Source organism: Lates calcarifer, linkage group LG12 (genome assembly GCF_001640805.2).
Source record: "Lates calcarifer isolate ASB-BC8 linkage group LG12, TLL_Latcal_v3, whole genome shotgun sequence".
NCBI classification, from domain to species: domain Eukaryota; kingdom Metazoa; phylum Chordata; class Actinopteri; family Centropomidae; genus Lates; species Lates calcarifer.
Genome location: NC_066844.1, coordinates 5,086,267 through 5,102,378, shown reverse-complemented (window position 1 = coordinate 5,102,378; position 16,112 = coordinate 5,086,267). Strand labels below are relative to the sequence as shown.

Genomic DNA, 16,112 nt, shown 5'->3' with positions numbered 1-16,112 from the left:
AAACAAAAATAAAGAGGTGAGATGTTACATGTTTTTAACTTTGAGACCAAACATACATGAAAGCGTACTGAGATGTGATTAAAACCAAAAGCAAAATGGTACAGATATATTTATAATATTGTAGACTTAACCCCTACAAGTTCAATCCATGATGCTTAATTTGCACCCATCTTTCTTTCATTTTTTTTTCTACTTTTACTCTTATTTTCCCTTTAAATTTGATGCTTTAAGCCATTTTATGGTATAGTATATTGATTATCCTGGGAACAGAAATGTTCCTCTGGATAAACATCTGTATCACCAAAATCATGAATAGGAAAGCTGAGGTTTTTTATTAAATGTATTTATTTTCTTTTTAATTTGCCTTATTTTTTTAAAGCTGTGACCGGAAGTTGTACGGCACTGGTTTTGGACACTCCCATTTTTAACTGTGCGAGTAAAGGAGCGTGCTGCTAACGGAAAGGTAATCTGAGTTTATTGATAGCAATCTGCAGTCCGTCTAATCGAACAGCAGCAGGATGGACAGCGCAGGTAGGAACCGAAACACTGGACACCACACTACACCAAACTGACCACCATACTGACCACCGGTGTGGCTGCTGCAGGACACATCGGCGGAGAGGCAGTCTGCAGGCAGCCAGCAAACATTTTTCTTATTATAGACCGACTTAAACACGGTTTAAATCTGTCTCTTAGTCTCTCAGTGTAACTTAAATCCAGGTTTGACTCGTCTAGCTGCAGCAGTTTTTAATTTAGATCTGATCTGGTGTTCGGGTTCCCTTTATTTCCATATAAATCAAGTTTTTTTCAGATTTAAAGCAGCTTTTAAAGCGACTTCTAACAGTTAATGCGACGATTTATCTGGAATATTTTTAAAAATGGCCTTTATGAGCGGTTTTTAAGGGATTTATTGATTAATTTTCCAGTAACTGAGGGATTTTGGGGGATTCCTCCTGCACAGGTTTATTGATGATTATTTTGATGATACTAACACCACTGATGATCCATCTGATGATCTCCTGGACTCTGACACTTTAATAAACTTCTAACAAAGTTAACATACACGACTGTACATATTGTAAATAGAGAAAAATATACACAAACATAAAAATATTAGTAGTAGTAGTAGTAGTAAAACAATGAAAAGCAAAAGTAAAAGTGAACATAGGAGGAGAAAAGAAAAGTACCCAGAGTGGCACTCATTACTGCCAGTACCTCAAAGACTAAATTCGCTCCCTCATCTGCAACCCAGTTTACTTGGTACTTCCCTCCCCCATGCCACAAGTCTGGGTAAATCAGCAACATAACATAGTGTCTTTGTGGAAGTAATTAAATTTCTATTGTGAATATTTAGCAACATGAGAAATTAATATGCAAAACAAAATGTGATTATGGAAATTGTAAATCACCTCCTCCACCTCCTCATCTCTTTCTCTACCGCCTTTTTCTTTTTCCACCTCCTCCTTTTCTCCTCTTCTGTACTGCCTCCTCTCCTTCTCTACTTCCTTCTCTCCATTAGCTATCTTTCTTTTTATAACTCCTCTTTTCCTTTCCTGCCTTCATGTCTCCTTTTCTACTCCTTCCCTCCTGTACCTCCTCCTCTCCTTTCGAACCTCATCCTTTCCATCTGTACCTCTTCCTTTGCTTTCCTCTCTTTTTTCCTTTCCCACTGTTTTGTCTCCTTCTCTACCTCCCTCTTTCTGTTTTTGCCTCCTACTTCTCCACCTCCTTTCCCTTTATATTACCTCTCATTCACAACCCCTCTCCTTCTCATCCCATTTCCAATCCCTTCTGCATCCTCTCTTTGTCTACCTCTCTTTACCCTTCCCAACCCCATCATTTCCTTCTTTACCTCCTCCTTCCTATCTCTTTTCTCTCCTTTGCTACCCCCCCTCCTTCTTTCCTTACCACATCTTTTTCTCCCATCCTCATCACGTCCTCCTCTCCTCTCCTATCCTCTCTCTCTGCACCTCCTCCACCCCTTCTTTGCTATTACCTTTCCTTTACTCTCACTCCTTTCCCTGGTCAAAATCTGTGCAGCAGATGCCAAGATGCAAAGACTTTCAGTCCCTAGTATGTGCCAAACTCCAAAAACACTGGAGCCTACATTTCCCATGCATTTGTTTTGCAGCCTTCATTAGACCCTCCCTGTCTGGTAAACATCCAAACTCCAGTCTAACACAGATCTTCTATTATAGATTCATAGCCTTTAAAACAAATCTTAGTTTATGATTTTTAACAGCTGAAACCATGAACATCAATTCTTCATCTCTGCATCACCGCAAATGACTTGATGTGTGGAAGTTATTTACAATAGATGTGTTCAACCTCTGTAGCAACACAACATGTTGTGAAAAACTGTGCTGCTCCCAAACAGAGCCAGTTGAGTGTCTTAGAGGATTTTGACTGATGAAAATGAGACAGCAATTAAGAAGGGGAGTGAAAGCTGTGGAGTCTAAAGTGGTTTTCAGTCAGCCATGGAAGATGTGCAGTGACTCTGCTGTTTTGACTCCAGTGTCAAATTTATTGCACCATTTAGGGATCAAACAGAGAGGAGTGCTGAGGGACCACAGCATCCGCAGAGTCCCAGTTATCTAGAAGCAGAGGAGTGTGATGGTCAGGCCGGGGCGTTAACGAGACTTTGACAAACATTTGTCACTCTGATAGATTTCACAGTTCAAGTTTTAATAGTCTGCTAAGTGATTTTCACACAGAAACTGATGGAAACCAGTGGCTGCTTAGAACAGTAGAAACACAACCATAGGAGTTGAGAGATCTGTGAGGCTGTATTTAGGTATATTGGTCCTTTTGAGTTAAATACTAATATCAGAATGTTAACATTTGCTAATTAGCACTAGAACACAAAGACCAGGTGAAGCTGATGGGAATGTTGTTAGTGTTGCAGGCATTTTGTCATAAAGCAAATTAAATTTTGACCCAATGAAAAAAGATAATATTTTATTGAACAATGGTAATGGTAGTAAAATATAGTTTAAAAGATATAATATGCAGGATTCTTCCCCCAAAAAACAATGTACAGACTAACACAAAAAGGATCCCTCTCAATTATCAGTTATGACTCACTACAACTGTATGACCTATATAGTGTTTGTATTTATTTGCAGAGACCGTGCCCTCTGCCTGTATTTTCTCATTTTTTCAGGACATTTTTGGACTGCAACCTTTGGGCAGTGGGTTTGTAGCCCCCAACAGCCCTATGAAGGTGGGGGGCCAGGTTACATCTGTCACTGCTTCATGATGAAGCAATCGTCTGAATTCCTGAAAATTCTGAGTCATATTCTGACATTTGTTGCACAAAATATCCCGTCTTTGATCTCTTCAGAGGAAAAAAGAGAGCTGTGTGTAAATCTGTGCTGTCAGATTTCGAAATTGCTAACAGATTTGCCAACAACTTCCTAGGAAAAGCACAATAGACAGAACATTACACAAAGTTGTGAAAAATCTAATGCAAAGGACAATATAGCAATAACTCTACCCTTAAATCCAGATAAATTGGACTTGGCCAATGTGGTCATTGTCAAAATGCTCCATTCCTTGTTCTCTGAAGAAAGAAATCAGATTACAAATCAGCAGATTTCAGCAGATTTCACATTTCAGGCAGTAGATGATATCAGTTGAACTTCAGAGGTTGCTGCTCTGTGTGTGAAACCTCTGTTCATAAACACTGTATTCAAATGAAATGAGTCAGATAAAATGTTATGCTGTTGTCAATGATCCTAAACCTGCATACACCCCAACACACCTAATTTGACTGAATGTTTACTGAAAACAGGAGCTTTGTTCTCAGTCACGCTATCTCTGGTTTCACTCTAACCCACCAACATTAAAACTTGACTCACTGGGACAGCTGCAGGAGCTGGCCACAGGGAGGTGACACAACTCTGGGGAATTTCCAGCAGCCATACTGGGTGTTGCTAAACTGATCACGCTTTTCACCTGGAGTTTCATAGTCAAAGAGTCTGATATTGCCTCTCTTCCGTATTTCACCAGTTTTCTAAAGTGATGACATTGCACCATGTGAAGAAATGTTTCACAAGTGCACAGAGGTCCAACAGAATTTAAAAGTTATGACATTTCAGCCAACTTTGATTCTGTAGCTCAGTGTTTCTGTCACATACCTGATAGAAACATCATCACTCCTTAACTAATGAAAAAATCCCTTAAAGAATTCATTTAAAATTTTGGACAATGCACTTGTTCGCTTTCTTACTCAAGACTTAGATGAGACGCAGCCTTTCTAAAGCTCACTGGTTAACACTATATATTCCATTTTTTAAATATTATACAGGTAAATTAAGATGGTTATGTGCGAACTATTTCTCGACTGGATTTATGCTACTACGTTAAGGAGCTGAACCAAACCTCCAAAACTGTAACTGTAACTGTAACTCAGGGATCTTGTAAACCAGGAAACAAAGACAATTAAGTTGATGATTTTCAGTTCTCTTGTAGCTCTTCATTGTCAGGTGTTAATAACTGCTTCCTGTTGTTTATGACAGCTGTGCATCCCCCTCCAACCGCCCCCCCGGCCAACATGTTCGGCAACGTACCAGGCTATGAGGGCACTGTTGCAGGAGGAGGAGGTAAGAGGCCACCCAAACCACAAATCTTCACAGGACATCTCTGTTGTTGCAGCTACTAAAAACGTGTTGGTGGTGTTGCTGCAGGTGGTTATCTCCCTCCTCCCATGCCTCTGGAGCCTGTAGCCCCTCCACAACCCGGCCCCGTGCCTGACGACTGGAGGTAAGACCTCACTGAGCTGTACATCAACCTGTAGCAACCAGCCAATCACAGCCATGCCATATTCATGTTGCTCTGTGTGTCTGTGTGCTGTAGCATCCCATCTCTATCTGAGAATGTGGCTCGTGAGGCGTTCAAGAGCTTTGCGTCCTCTCACTGCTGCTACAGTTCATCTCCGGCCGAAGATGGAGTCATCACCAGCATGGAGCCGTTCAACACCTTCAGGGTGAGCAGACGTTCACACTGTTGATAATGCTGTTAGCTGATGGTGTCACTGCTGTTCTATTGCAGCCATCAGCTGATTTACAATTGATCACTGATTGGTTCAAATTCATTTTATAGAAGGAGACCCTTAAAGCCGACAGTTTGCTTCATGACAAACTCATGGATATCATCGGATATACATCATGTCCACTTGGTATTAACCTGTGATCGATCTGTATCTGAATATGGTATCACAGATTGACTCATTGTGAGCATCACCAAGCTTTGGGCTGTGCCTTGCATGGCAGCAAATAAATCTGTAATAAAGCAGCCAGTACATACAGTTCCTAAAATACTCAAAGCAGCTGCGCTGTTCATACACAAATGGCAGCACAGGCTACAAAAACAGGACCTACCCTCACTTACTGTGTCTCGATTTAACATCTATACCAGCTGGTGAGGGGTCATGTTTCACTCGTGTGGCCCAAAGCATCTTTTTTTATTGGCTGTAAGTGAAAGCAGTGACTGTGACTTCAATTATCCCTGAGTCTCCGCCCTCACTGACAGCTTCACATTAGCAAAGAGAGGCTTCAGCAGAGGAGGCGAGTGAGAGGATATAGCATATGAATCAGTGTTAGGGAAGATTTAAAACAAACACTGATCAACACTGTAAACAAGTAGTTGAGGTAGTATTTCTTCTCCTGCTTCTCTCAGCTGCATATACACATTTCTGACAGTTGACTGCTGTATTTAAATGTCAGGGGTGAGAGGTGAATGTGACACCACCTCGTATTTTGGGGGCAGAGTGTCCTGGGGTACATCGTAGATCTTTCACAAATACTTTGCAGGGGTGGAAAAAGAATGAACTGCTTTCACATGGATTTGTCCTGATCCCGATCACATATCCAGATACACATCACATTTTGAGGTTGGAGTATAAGTGTCAGCCCTGTCATTTAAAGGACAACTCTCCTGTCCCTCAATGCTCTACATGTAAAGGACAGGATGTGCTCACACGGAGAAGGAAGTTTGGGGCAGAATCTCTGATCAGTGTTACGACTCTTTCACAGACTTTAATCATGTGTCTGATGAATCTCTCTAGATTCTGACCACAGAAACATTCATGTGACACATTTGAACGAACCAAGATGATGAAGCATTTCGTCCCTGAAACAGTAAATCAAATTCAGTGTGGTTCACAGGAGGCCTCTATTTTAATCAACACCTCTGTCTACATAGGCTATGTCACAGCTCACGTTTCACTTGCGCTATACAAGCGCATAGCTTCAGCATATTTTTACGCCTGAAATGTATTTTCTCACATTTTACATGTATATAAACAGTGATTGTGTGTTTGACTCTGAGCACTGCCAGAACACAGGTGATGAACACTCACTACATCAGATTCAGACTCAGAAATAATCTTCAAAAATCCAGTTTTCATTTACAGAAGAGCTTCTCCATCAGCTTTTAGCATACCGACACCTCTGCCAACATCAGTCAGTCATACTGATCAGCTAACTGTGACCTCTAAATCAATCTGTGTGAATTTATTTGAGTAATGACTTAATTTGTATCTGATCTATAGTATCGGCTGGAGACATTCACTGAGTCCAGGTTGACTGAGTGGGCCCACAAACCTTACGAAGGTACACACACACATACACACACCTGAACTTAATTCTGATCTTAAAAGCTACATTAAAGTGCTATCACTGCTTCCTTAATGTTATTTTATTCCTGCAAGTTTGCTCCAGTATCAGTATCAGGCATCAGTTTATGGAAACTTGCAGATTTTTAAGACGTCTCTCCTGTGCGACTGACAGGTGAGCCGGCTGACTTCTACACCCAGACCGCCCCCCGTCCCTGGGAGATCCAGGCCACGCCCCCTGACCTCTTCACCAATCACAAACAGGAGATTCGGGTGCCCTTCACCTCCTCCATCAAGGTGACTGGTTAATTGCAGCTGTCCTTGTTGCTGTGGTTACCTGCAGTTTAATTTACCTCAAGTTAACTGTTGCAGGATGCTCTGTTATCGGGGTAAATTTAATTTTAGAGTCTTAATTATCCTGGGAGTCCTTGAGGAGTTAAGGAAGTCCTTGGGAAAGTTACAAAGGTTTCTGAGGAGGTTCTAGTGATCCTTGAGGTCCAAGGGTTCACTGAGGATGTTTTACAGACCTTTCAAGAGATACCAGAGGTCCTTGAGGACATCCCATGGGTCCTGAAACAAGTTCAAATGCTCCACGGGGAGGATCCACGGGGAGGATCCACCTTTCACGGGTCCTTGAGGGATTCCAGGATTTCTTTAAGATGTATTACAAGCCCTTTAGAAGGTGTCTGTGGTCCTTGAGACAGTTCAAATCAAATGTCCTTGATGAGATTCCAAAAGCCCTTGGAGATTTTTTTTTTGGGGTGCAGAGGTTCAAAATGTGCATAGTGCATCACAGGTCTTCCTTGGGTTCTTGGGGAAGTTCCACAGCTCCTTGAAAATGCTCCAGAAGTGTTTGAGGCAGTTTCAGAGGTCCCTGAATTTAATGTGCAAGAAGTTCTTAAAAAGGTTCCAGAAAGAGCCTTGGAAGATCCTCTTAGGAGATTGGGGGGTTCCAGTAACCTTTAAGATGCTCTAGGATTCCTTGAAAAGCTTCCTTGAAGAAGTTACAGGGATCCTGAGAGAATTTGCTGCTAATGCAAGTTCTGATTTAGGATGAAAGTTTAACTGCTGACCTGAGCTAGTGATTTTTAACATTTGTGTGTGTGTGTGTGTGTGTGTGTGTGTGTGTGTGTGTGTGTGTGTGTGTGCGTGGTGTGTGTGCGTGCGTGCGTGTGCGTACGTGTGCAGGACTGCCACACCTGCCATGGCCAAGGGACGCTCCCATGTGATGAGTGCCATGGAAGTGGACATGTAAGTAGACTGTCAGTTAGTCAATTACACTACATAATAATCATAGTTTACATAGCAAGTCAGGAAGAGTTTGATGTGGATATAAAATAGGAAGCTGAGGATGTAGTATATTAATAAACAGAGACAACTAATTCAGTGTGGATTTACAATTAAGCAAGACACTCTCCATGTTAATTTTCGTGTGTTTGTGTGTGTGTCTGTAGAAACCGTGCTGGGTGTGTCATGGCTCTGGAACAAATAATGGTGCCAGCTGCACTCGCTGTAATGGCACCGGCAACGACAGGTAAATCAGTCCAGAGAAAAGTCTGATAAAATACATTTATTTTTGGTAGCAGATATGGATCAGACCACAGGGGAAATGTGTCATATCTGTGTGTGTGTGTGTGTGTGTGTGTGTGTGTGTGTGTGTGTGTGTGTGTGTGTGTGTGTATGTGTGTGTGTTTTGTTCAGGTGTACAACATGTGATGCTCGGGGTACACAGAAGTGCAAAACCTGTGATGGAAAACGACAACTGCTAACATTCATCCAGCTCAAAGTGGAGTGGTGAGTACTGATACCACAACTGTAGGTCCTTGAACAAGTTCAAATGGTGCTACAATTGGTGGTTCCAAATATCCTTAGTGATGTTCCATGGGATCCATGTTAAGGTTTAAGAGGGCTTTGAAGATACTGCAGGTGTCTTCAAGGAGGTTTGAGAGGTCCTCAAAGTGGTTTCATGAGTCCTTGAAGATGTTCCAGTGGTCTTGAGGAGGTTCTGGGGTTGTTGAATGGTTTTAGGGCCCTTAAGAGGACGTCCTTGATAAAGTCATGGTTTTATAATATTTCCTCGTCATATCGCTTCCCTTGCAAAGCCTTGCATGAGCATCCAGTCAGTTCATGATTCAGGAACAGTGAAACAGCACATGGGGAACTGGAAAACGTCAAGGTTGCCTCTGTGTGGTTTAGCTGTTCCTCAGGGATATCATTGGACGTTTCTCTTCCTCTGATGCAGGTTTGGCTCCTTTGAATAACAGAAGTGATCATTTCACAGGGTCTACAGTCGTCCTTCAGGAGGTTTCTTCAGAGCTTTAGGGGCTTTCAGTAGTCCTTGACAAGGATAAAATGTTCAGTGATGAGGTGCCCTCAGTCTTTGAAGTTTTAGTTCTAGAAGAGATGTCAGGGGCCTTGAAAGGCTAGTTAGTAGTCCTAGAAGATGTTACAGTGGTCTTTAGGAAGGTTCAGATGGAGGTTGCAAGTCCTTGAAGATGGTCCTTGAAAATGTTCTACAAGTGGTACTACATCTGATCACAGATCTGTCTGAACCAGACCCTAAATGTATTAGGGGGACAGTGTTGTTGTCATGGATGACACTTTGGTGCCCTCTAGTGGCATAAAGATAAAACTGCGTGATGTGAATTCAAATTGATTGATTCAAATTGAAGTAAGCACTCTACACTTTTTACAACTAAAAAAAACTGATGACACAATTGTCTTCAATCATATAAAACAATACGAGGGTACAACAGTGTGTATTTACACCGTACATCACTTTATGAATGAAAGTGGTCTCAATGGAATAAGATCTAGGATGCCTTTTGAAAGAGAAACATAAAGAAGCCCAACTGGAGCTAACATGCATGTTGACAAACCACAGTGTTTCTGGGAGAATGTCCTCTGGGCAGAGGAAACAGAAAATCAGAGAAGATAAATGAGGCTTTCATGTAAAAAAAAAAAAAAAAAAAACTCCCCCACTGTGAAACATGGAGGAAGCTTAGTTGTATAATGGGGCTGCGTTCCTGTGTCTGGGACAGGGTGTCTTCAATCTGCAGGTCAATGAAATAACAAGGTTATCAAGTAATTCTGTAAACTGCCCAGTGTCAGAGTGCTCTGTGTCAGTTGCAGGTCATTGCTCCTCCAGTGGGTTAATGACCAAAAAAATGAAAATCTAACACCCAAGAATAGATGGTTGACTGTTAGGAAGTGGTCTGGTATGAGTCCTGGTTTTAATCCAACTGAACATCAGTGGAAAGAGCTGAAACTCACAAATGGGGACAAGGCATCTGTCACACACTTTTGTCAGTTTCAACTTGTTTAGAAGAAAACTGTGGTGGATAAATGTGTTTATATCTGTGTGTTCAGGACTAATAATGTGGAAGACCACACAGTGGAGCAGAACTCTGGTCTGAAGGTGGATGATCTTCGCTCAGTGAGTGGGAAGGAGCTGTTCAAGAACAACCAGTACCTGGTAAACACACACAAATGTATTTATTTATTCTGACTTTGGTGAATATGTTCTCTATTTCCGGTGAGGTGGGGCACTTCCACTGTACAACACAGCAGGAAATGGAGACAAATTTCCTCCTTTAGACCCTTTCCCCAAATGGAGACTCATTTCCCCATTGTGTTCTCTATATAAATAAGAAAGAGATCGTGTACAGGCTGCTCAAACTTGCAGGAGCTCATCCCAGGCAGACGTAGAGGAGCTAAACATGTTTGTCCTTCAGGTGGCGCCAGAGTAAAGGTCATGGGGTAATTAAAGGACATTACTCAGGATAGGTGTCTGTGTTGTTGTCAGTACTATGTGTTAGTTTCTCTCCCCCTCTCTGTCTCCTCTCAGCTCTACCCACTGCTCGGGTTCCCAAACCCAGCCATTGCTCAGGCCTCCGAGCGTCTGATCAAAGAGCATCAAAGCAAGTACTCCCAGAACTCCAGGATCCTGCAGCAGGTAGGCCCGCTGAATGTATGAGCACTGAAATCACTGGAATCATCAGATGAAACAGCTGAAATGCCAAGTTGAGGTGTGTTCTCTCTAATTAGTTGAGGCTGAGCCTTTTCAGGTGTATTTTTGAAGTTTGGACAGAGACGGCTAGCTGTTTCCCTCCGCTTCCAGTGTTTATGCTAAGCTAGGCTAACCACATCTCTCTCCTTCTCTCTCTCTCTCTCTCTCTCTCTCTCTCTCTCTCTCTTTCTCTCATTCACTCTCAGCGGCAGAGAGTTGAGTTGATCCCCATCACTAAGGTGAACTATAAGTGGAAAGACAGCTCTCACCTCTACTATGTCTATGGCAACGAGAACCAAGTCAGCGCCGACAACTACCCAGCAACCTGCTGCTGTGTCATCCTGTAGACACACACACACTCAAACACACACACACACAGCTGAACCCGAAAACTGTCCAAAACCATTAACTCTCATCTCTCTTCTTTGCTGGTGTTTCCCGAACTTTCTGCTCAGCCTCTACCTCCTGTTAGGACGAAAATTTTGAATCTCTGACATCGAGACCTGAATTGTTGATATCCAAAATTAAGATTTTATCGATGATACAAACAAAAAAATTTTTGATGGTTAAATCAGCCTCCTCAGGGTCCATTATCGTCTCTGTGTGAACCATAATGTCTTACCAAAGGTATTTTTCTCTTAGCAAGCACCTTTGCTGAACAGTGTAATGAAAACATGTGCCAGTATGTGCCATTTAATGTCCTCAGTAATGAATGGGAACCTAGTTTACATCTAAAAACTTTGCTGTTTCAAGAACAAATTGATGAAATGTGAAGAACGATAACGGTGGTAAATATTAAATAAAACATGAGAAGCAGAAAAGGAAAAAAAATGATATAAGGTAACAACAGATTCCAGATACCCTGGTTTCTAAATATGCCTTTCTTCTGTGGTTTAATGTTTATTGAAGGTAGAAACCACTACTTTTTGTTTTTGTAAGGCCTGGTCATGTCAGAGGGTGAAATTGATGAAATCCTCTCTGTGTAAATATTTGATCCTACAAGCATGGTGACATATCGATAGCTCACAGAGATAGTTGGTGAACTTCTGTAGACAGTGGTTAACTCACCATTTGTTGTGATCATACAAGGATGTTTGAAAAACCAAGAGGGTCGATATTTAAAACATTTACAGCTGTTCTGACTGTATTTTCAGAATCCTCAGAGACTCTTTTAACCATCTGGATGAAAAAAATATTTGCTCTATATTTAAAGATAAACTGTCTCACAAGTTGTGACTCTCTTTCCCATCCAGGCAGCTGGTGGGCTGCTGTCTTTGTCAGTCTGTCTATCTCATGAACATGATGTCTCAGTAACACTGTGAAGGAATTTCTTGAAGTTTTCTACAAACTGACACTCTAGGATGAAGTGATCAGATTTGGGTGGTCAAAGGTCAAAGGTTAAGGTCACTGTGATCTTATGAAACATGCTTGTGGCCATAACTAAAGAATTCACGACTGGTTTGTGGAGGAATACAACCACAAGGCTGAAATTCTAGTTTAGATTTGGAGGCAGAGATGCAACCTGGGAAAGGAGTCAAAAATCTTTTTATTGTGCCACATGCTGAACATATTTTTATCCAGATGGCTAGAAGAGAACGACGGTAACAGTGATTGCTATTGGTCAACAGCGAGTTCACCAAAGTTGAATTTAACATGACAGATTTACTTGAATCCACTGGTCATGGTGATTCCATTAAAATGAAATAATTCTGCCATGAAACCGGGCCTTTAGTGTTTTGGGGTGTTTTTTTAAATGCCTTGCCTTTCACCCAGACAGGCTGAATTACATTATCACCATTATATCCTCAATTCTGAAATCAGTATAGAAATATATCTACAGACTGTAAGTAAACAATAATCTACCTGATGTTTATCACATTCAGCTGTCAGAACAATATTTCAAAATGTTGAATAGCAGTGTTTTTCGTCATGATATCACCATATTAACCTTAAATATCGACATTAGTTATTGCTAATCTCTTTGTGCTTCCTGTTCTGACGCATGAAGTCTATTACAGCCTTTCTGTGTGTTCCTCTTTAACTGTTAACTGACGGCCTGCTTAGCTGCAGTGCTGAAACACTCTCTGGATAGAAGGAAGACAGAGAGGAAGCAAGAGGAAATAATGGTTTTTGTGGTCTGGGGAGAGCTGGCGCCAGAATCAGACTGCAGAGTAGGAAACTGTTGACTTTACTGTCACGACACAGTGAAACAAACCTAGAACAACAAACACAAGCTTCTGTCCAGTGTCTGAATTGTTGTTGGTGGTGTTTTTTTAAACTGTTGCTTAACACAGAGAATGTCATCGTCAGTCAGCCAATGGCATTTTTTTTTAAGTTCTTGCTTCGTCAGAAGTCTTTTGAAGCTTTTCAATGCCTAAAGTTTTGGAGATGCTTGATTTCCCTATGACAACAGCTCAAAGATTAGAACTCAGTAGATTGTAAAAGTAGATTATAGTCTTATTAATCCAGTCAGAATCACAGAAAAGAAATCTGGAGCATGAAACACAAGTGAGGGCCATTTAGTAGTTAAAGAGCCAACTCCATTTTTATTTCTGTCTGTGGTGTTGATCATCTGTGTGGCTGAGAGTCTGGAAGCAACTGGACAAAAGTTCAGCTCTGCTGCTGCTCAGTTTGTCTCCAGTTTCAGACTCACGCTTTTACCTGACAACAGTTCACATCACAACAAAAACATGCAACCTGTCCCTTTAAACTGCCCTCCTGCAGTACAGCAGAGCTGCATTAGAGGGTGCTCTGTGTCTGACTCAGGTGCTGCCCCCTGCTGGCTGCCACCAGTACAACCAGGTTATCCGTGCCAAGTATTAGTACCAGTATATCATTTTTTATTAATAATATTTTAGTTTAATTACTAAATATGTTGTATTCCTTCCATTCCCACATTTTATAAAACAGAAGATCCAAAATTCACATTCTGCCTTTCGTAAAGTCCATGTTGTTTGTCATTTATGCTCTGGGGCTGAGTATTTTAGCTGGAATGTGCTGAGCCTTTATTGAGTGAAATGTACCTTTATCTGCAATCTTACCTTTAAACAATACTGTGACTAACAAATATCTCCACTGCTAACCTTATGATCTCCATGTATGTTATTACTCTGTTCATACTCAGTAATTTTCTCTTGTAGAAGATTATCGATTGTATGTTACTGTTATACTGAAATAAACTGAGACTCAGCTGCTTCTGTCACATCTGTTGACATATGTTTAATATGTAAATATATGTGACGCGTTGTGTATATTGGTGGGAAACATTTACACATTAAGTATTACTGTATATGTACTTTACATGTCCATATATCAGTGTGCAAGCTGTCAGAATAAACTGTGGAAGCACAGATTGTAGTTAAAACAATACACTGAGATATTGTTTGGAAAGAGGAAACAAATCTGAAGTGTTCATGAGTGAAGATAAGTGCCTGCCCTTATATTAAATTTTATCAGGAAGCTGGGAAAAAGAGTTTACAGCACAAATCTTAGGAGGAAAGCTGCTGATTGTGAACTGAAGGGGAAGTGCAAAGGGTGGAGAGTGTGGAGAGTTGCTGTTGTCTCAATAACAACCACCATGTAATCAGTTTCATGAAAACAGAAGCTATTATTTTTGAGTTGAGCGAGGACTGGTGTAAAACCGGCTCCTATAAAGAATGTTGCATTATGGGTTGTTTGAGGTTTAATGCTCGTTTTGCATTTTTAGAGAGTTATTTTCCAAGAACAGGTGTTTGAATCCAGAAGTTCATCATTCTTCAGTCAGTCAGTAATTTCTACAGAAGGAGCATTTAAATATAATGCACCATCACATTGGAGGAACTCTCTCTCTTACCTTTGTGTTATGTTGCTATTTTCTCATTCTTATTTGTATATTTTTCCCACTAACTTTACAGGTTTAATGTCTCAGTGTTGTTAACATACATGTTTGTTGGCAGTAAATGTATTTTATTTCTTTAGTGTTGTGCAGATGATGCATATTAACAGAGATATCATCAGTGTGATTTGAGGTTGCGGTAGAACCTTGTTTGCTCATGTGTTTTCACTTGTTATTTAATACTAATGGTACTGTTGCTGTTTATTGTGGTTTTTTGTATGCTAATGTATTTTTTGCACTAATCAGTATTTTATATCTAACAATGGATCAATTGACATTGTGGACACATAGAGCATGTGGAGTAGATCAAGTCTGAGATGCACAGAAACACAGCTTCACAAACAGTTTGTTGGAGATGAAGATAAGGTAATCCTTTATTAGTCCCACAATGGGGAAATTTACATTGTTGCAGCAGAATAAGTGATTGAAAAGATGAAAAAGACATAAATATGAACTTACACTACATTTCAATTCTGTTCTTCTCTGCTAGAAATGGACGGTGTTTCCCCATTACCATGGTGTATTTCCTGTGTGAGTTTTCCTTTCACCAGATAGAGGAGACGTGTGTCAGCTGATCTGAGGCTTTTAACATGTTCAGATTTGGCAGATAAACAAGGACGACTGAAAGTCTGAAAGTATTTTTCATGTGTTTCATTCACACACAAAATCATTTACATTTGATTTTAAAAGATATATTTAAAAAAAAAAAAGATAAGTTACATGTCATTAATATCCTTTATAAAGCTGTATTTTTACCTTTGTAGTTTATTTATGTTCTTCATTTGACAGTTCACGGTGGAGTCAGACCGGAAATGTATGATGCAGATGTAGAAACATTGTGCTTTCTATGTGTTGAATTTGAGGAAGTTAGTACTCCTCCCAACTTCATCTAAGAAAATTAGCAAACAAATCAGTCAGTTCTCATCTTCAAAACCTTTTCTTTTTGAAAGTGAAACATACCAGCTCCCAAGATAACACGTTTTACATGGGCCCTCAGCAGCTTCCTGGACTCTGTACTTCTATCTGTATCATCAACTGTGAGGATGTTGATCTTTTATGTGTAAGATTTAGCTTCACTCTAAAGGTTAAAGATCATAGCCTGTTGTGAGATGTGTACTTAGAGTTGTGAGTTTGAAACCCAGCTGAGTAAAGGTGAGTCTTGTGAATTGAACTGTTTCACATCAGTGTGTTTGACATCTGACAGGTTGGTCAAATCAGTGGGATAGAAACAAATGCAGGATCAGTTGAGTGGTTGTCAAGAAAATCAAAAGACAGATAAACAGATTCCTCCATTTAGATTTATTCATTGGCTTCCATTTTGAGTCATGTTTGTGTCCACCTGTCAGACATATTAGTTCAATATTCCCTCTTTTAGCTCTGTTTTTGGTCTCTACCACCTCCTGATTGAAATGTCTGGCTCTTTAGCTGCTAAATGCCCAACTGTGTTCACCAGCCAGTCTCTAACTGAATGTGTCTGCTGTTGGTGAGCAGGTGTACAGTAAATTTTTAAAGCTATTTTTGGCTGAAAAACGACATTATGAGGGCTGTGAGAGTGAACCAAGACAATAGATTTACAAACTATGGGCTGAAAGCTCACTATAAATCTCTGTAAA

General features: G+C 40.6%; 1 protein-coding gene across 1 annotated transcript; it reads left to right on the top strand.

Moving 5' to 3' along the window:
- Positions 1 to 411: 411 nt before the first annotated feature.
- On the top strand, positions 412 to 13,827 carry LOC108885573 (protein SSUH2 homolog). Its single transcript, XM_018679973.2, has 12 exons — positions 412 to 531; positions 4,521 to 4,604; positions 4,689 to 4,764; positions 4,858 to 4,987; positions 6,554 to 6,614; positions 6,792 to 6,913; positions 7,805 to 7,867; positions 8,071 to 8,150; positions 8,318 to 8,410; positions 9,986 to 10,091; positions 10,464 to 10,571; positions 10,832 to 13,827. Exons 1-12 carry the CDS (start codon positions 519 to 521, stop codon positions 10,970 to 10,972), a joined length of 1,077 nt encoding a protein of 358 aa, XP_018535489.1. The 5' UTR covers positions 412 to 518; the 3' UTR covers positions 10,973 to 13,827.
- The last annotated feature ends 2,285 nt before the right edge of the window (positions 13,828 to 16,112 follow it).

Bases quoted from the DNA above. Each gene is read 5' to 3' on its own strand.
- LOC108885573 (XM_018679973.2), top strand. The intron at 6,914-7,804 runs GTGACTGGTTAA...GTACGTGTGCAG, and splicing joins CCTTCACCTCCTCCATCAAG to GACTGCCACACCTGCCATGG. The intron at 7,868-8,070 runs GTAAGTAGACTG...GTGTGTCTGTAG, and splicing joins AGTGCCATGGAAGTGGACAT to AAACCGTGCTGGGTGTGTCA.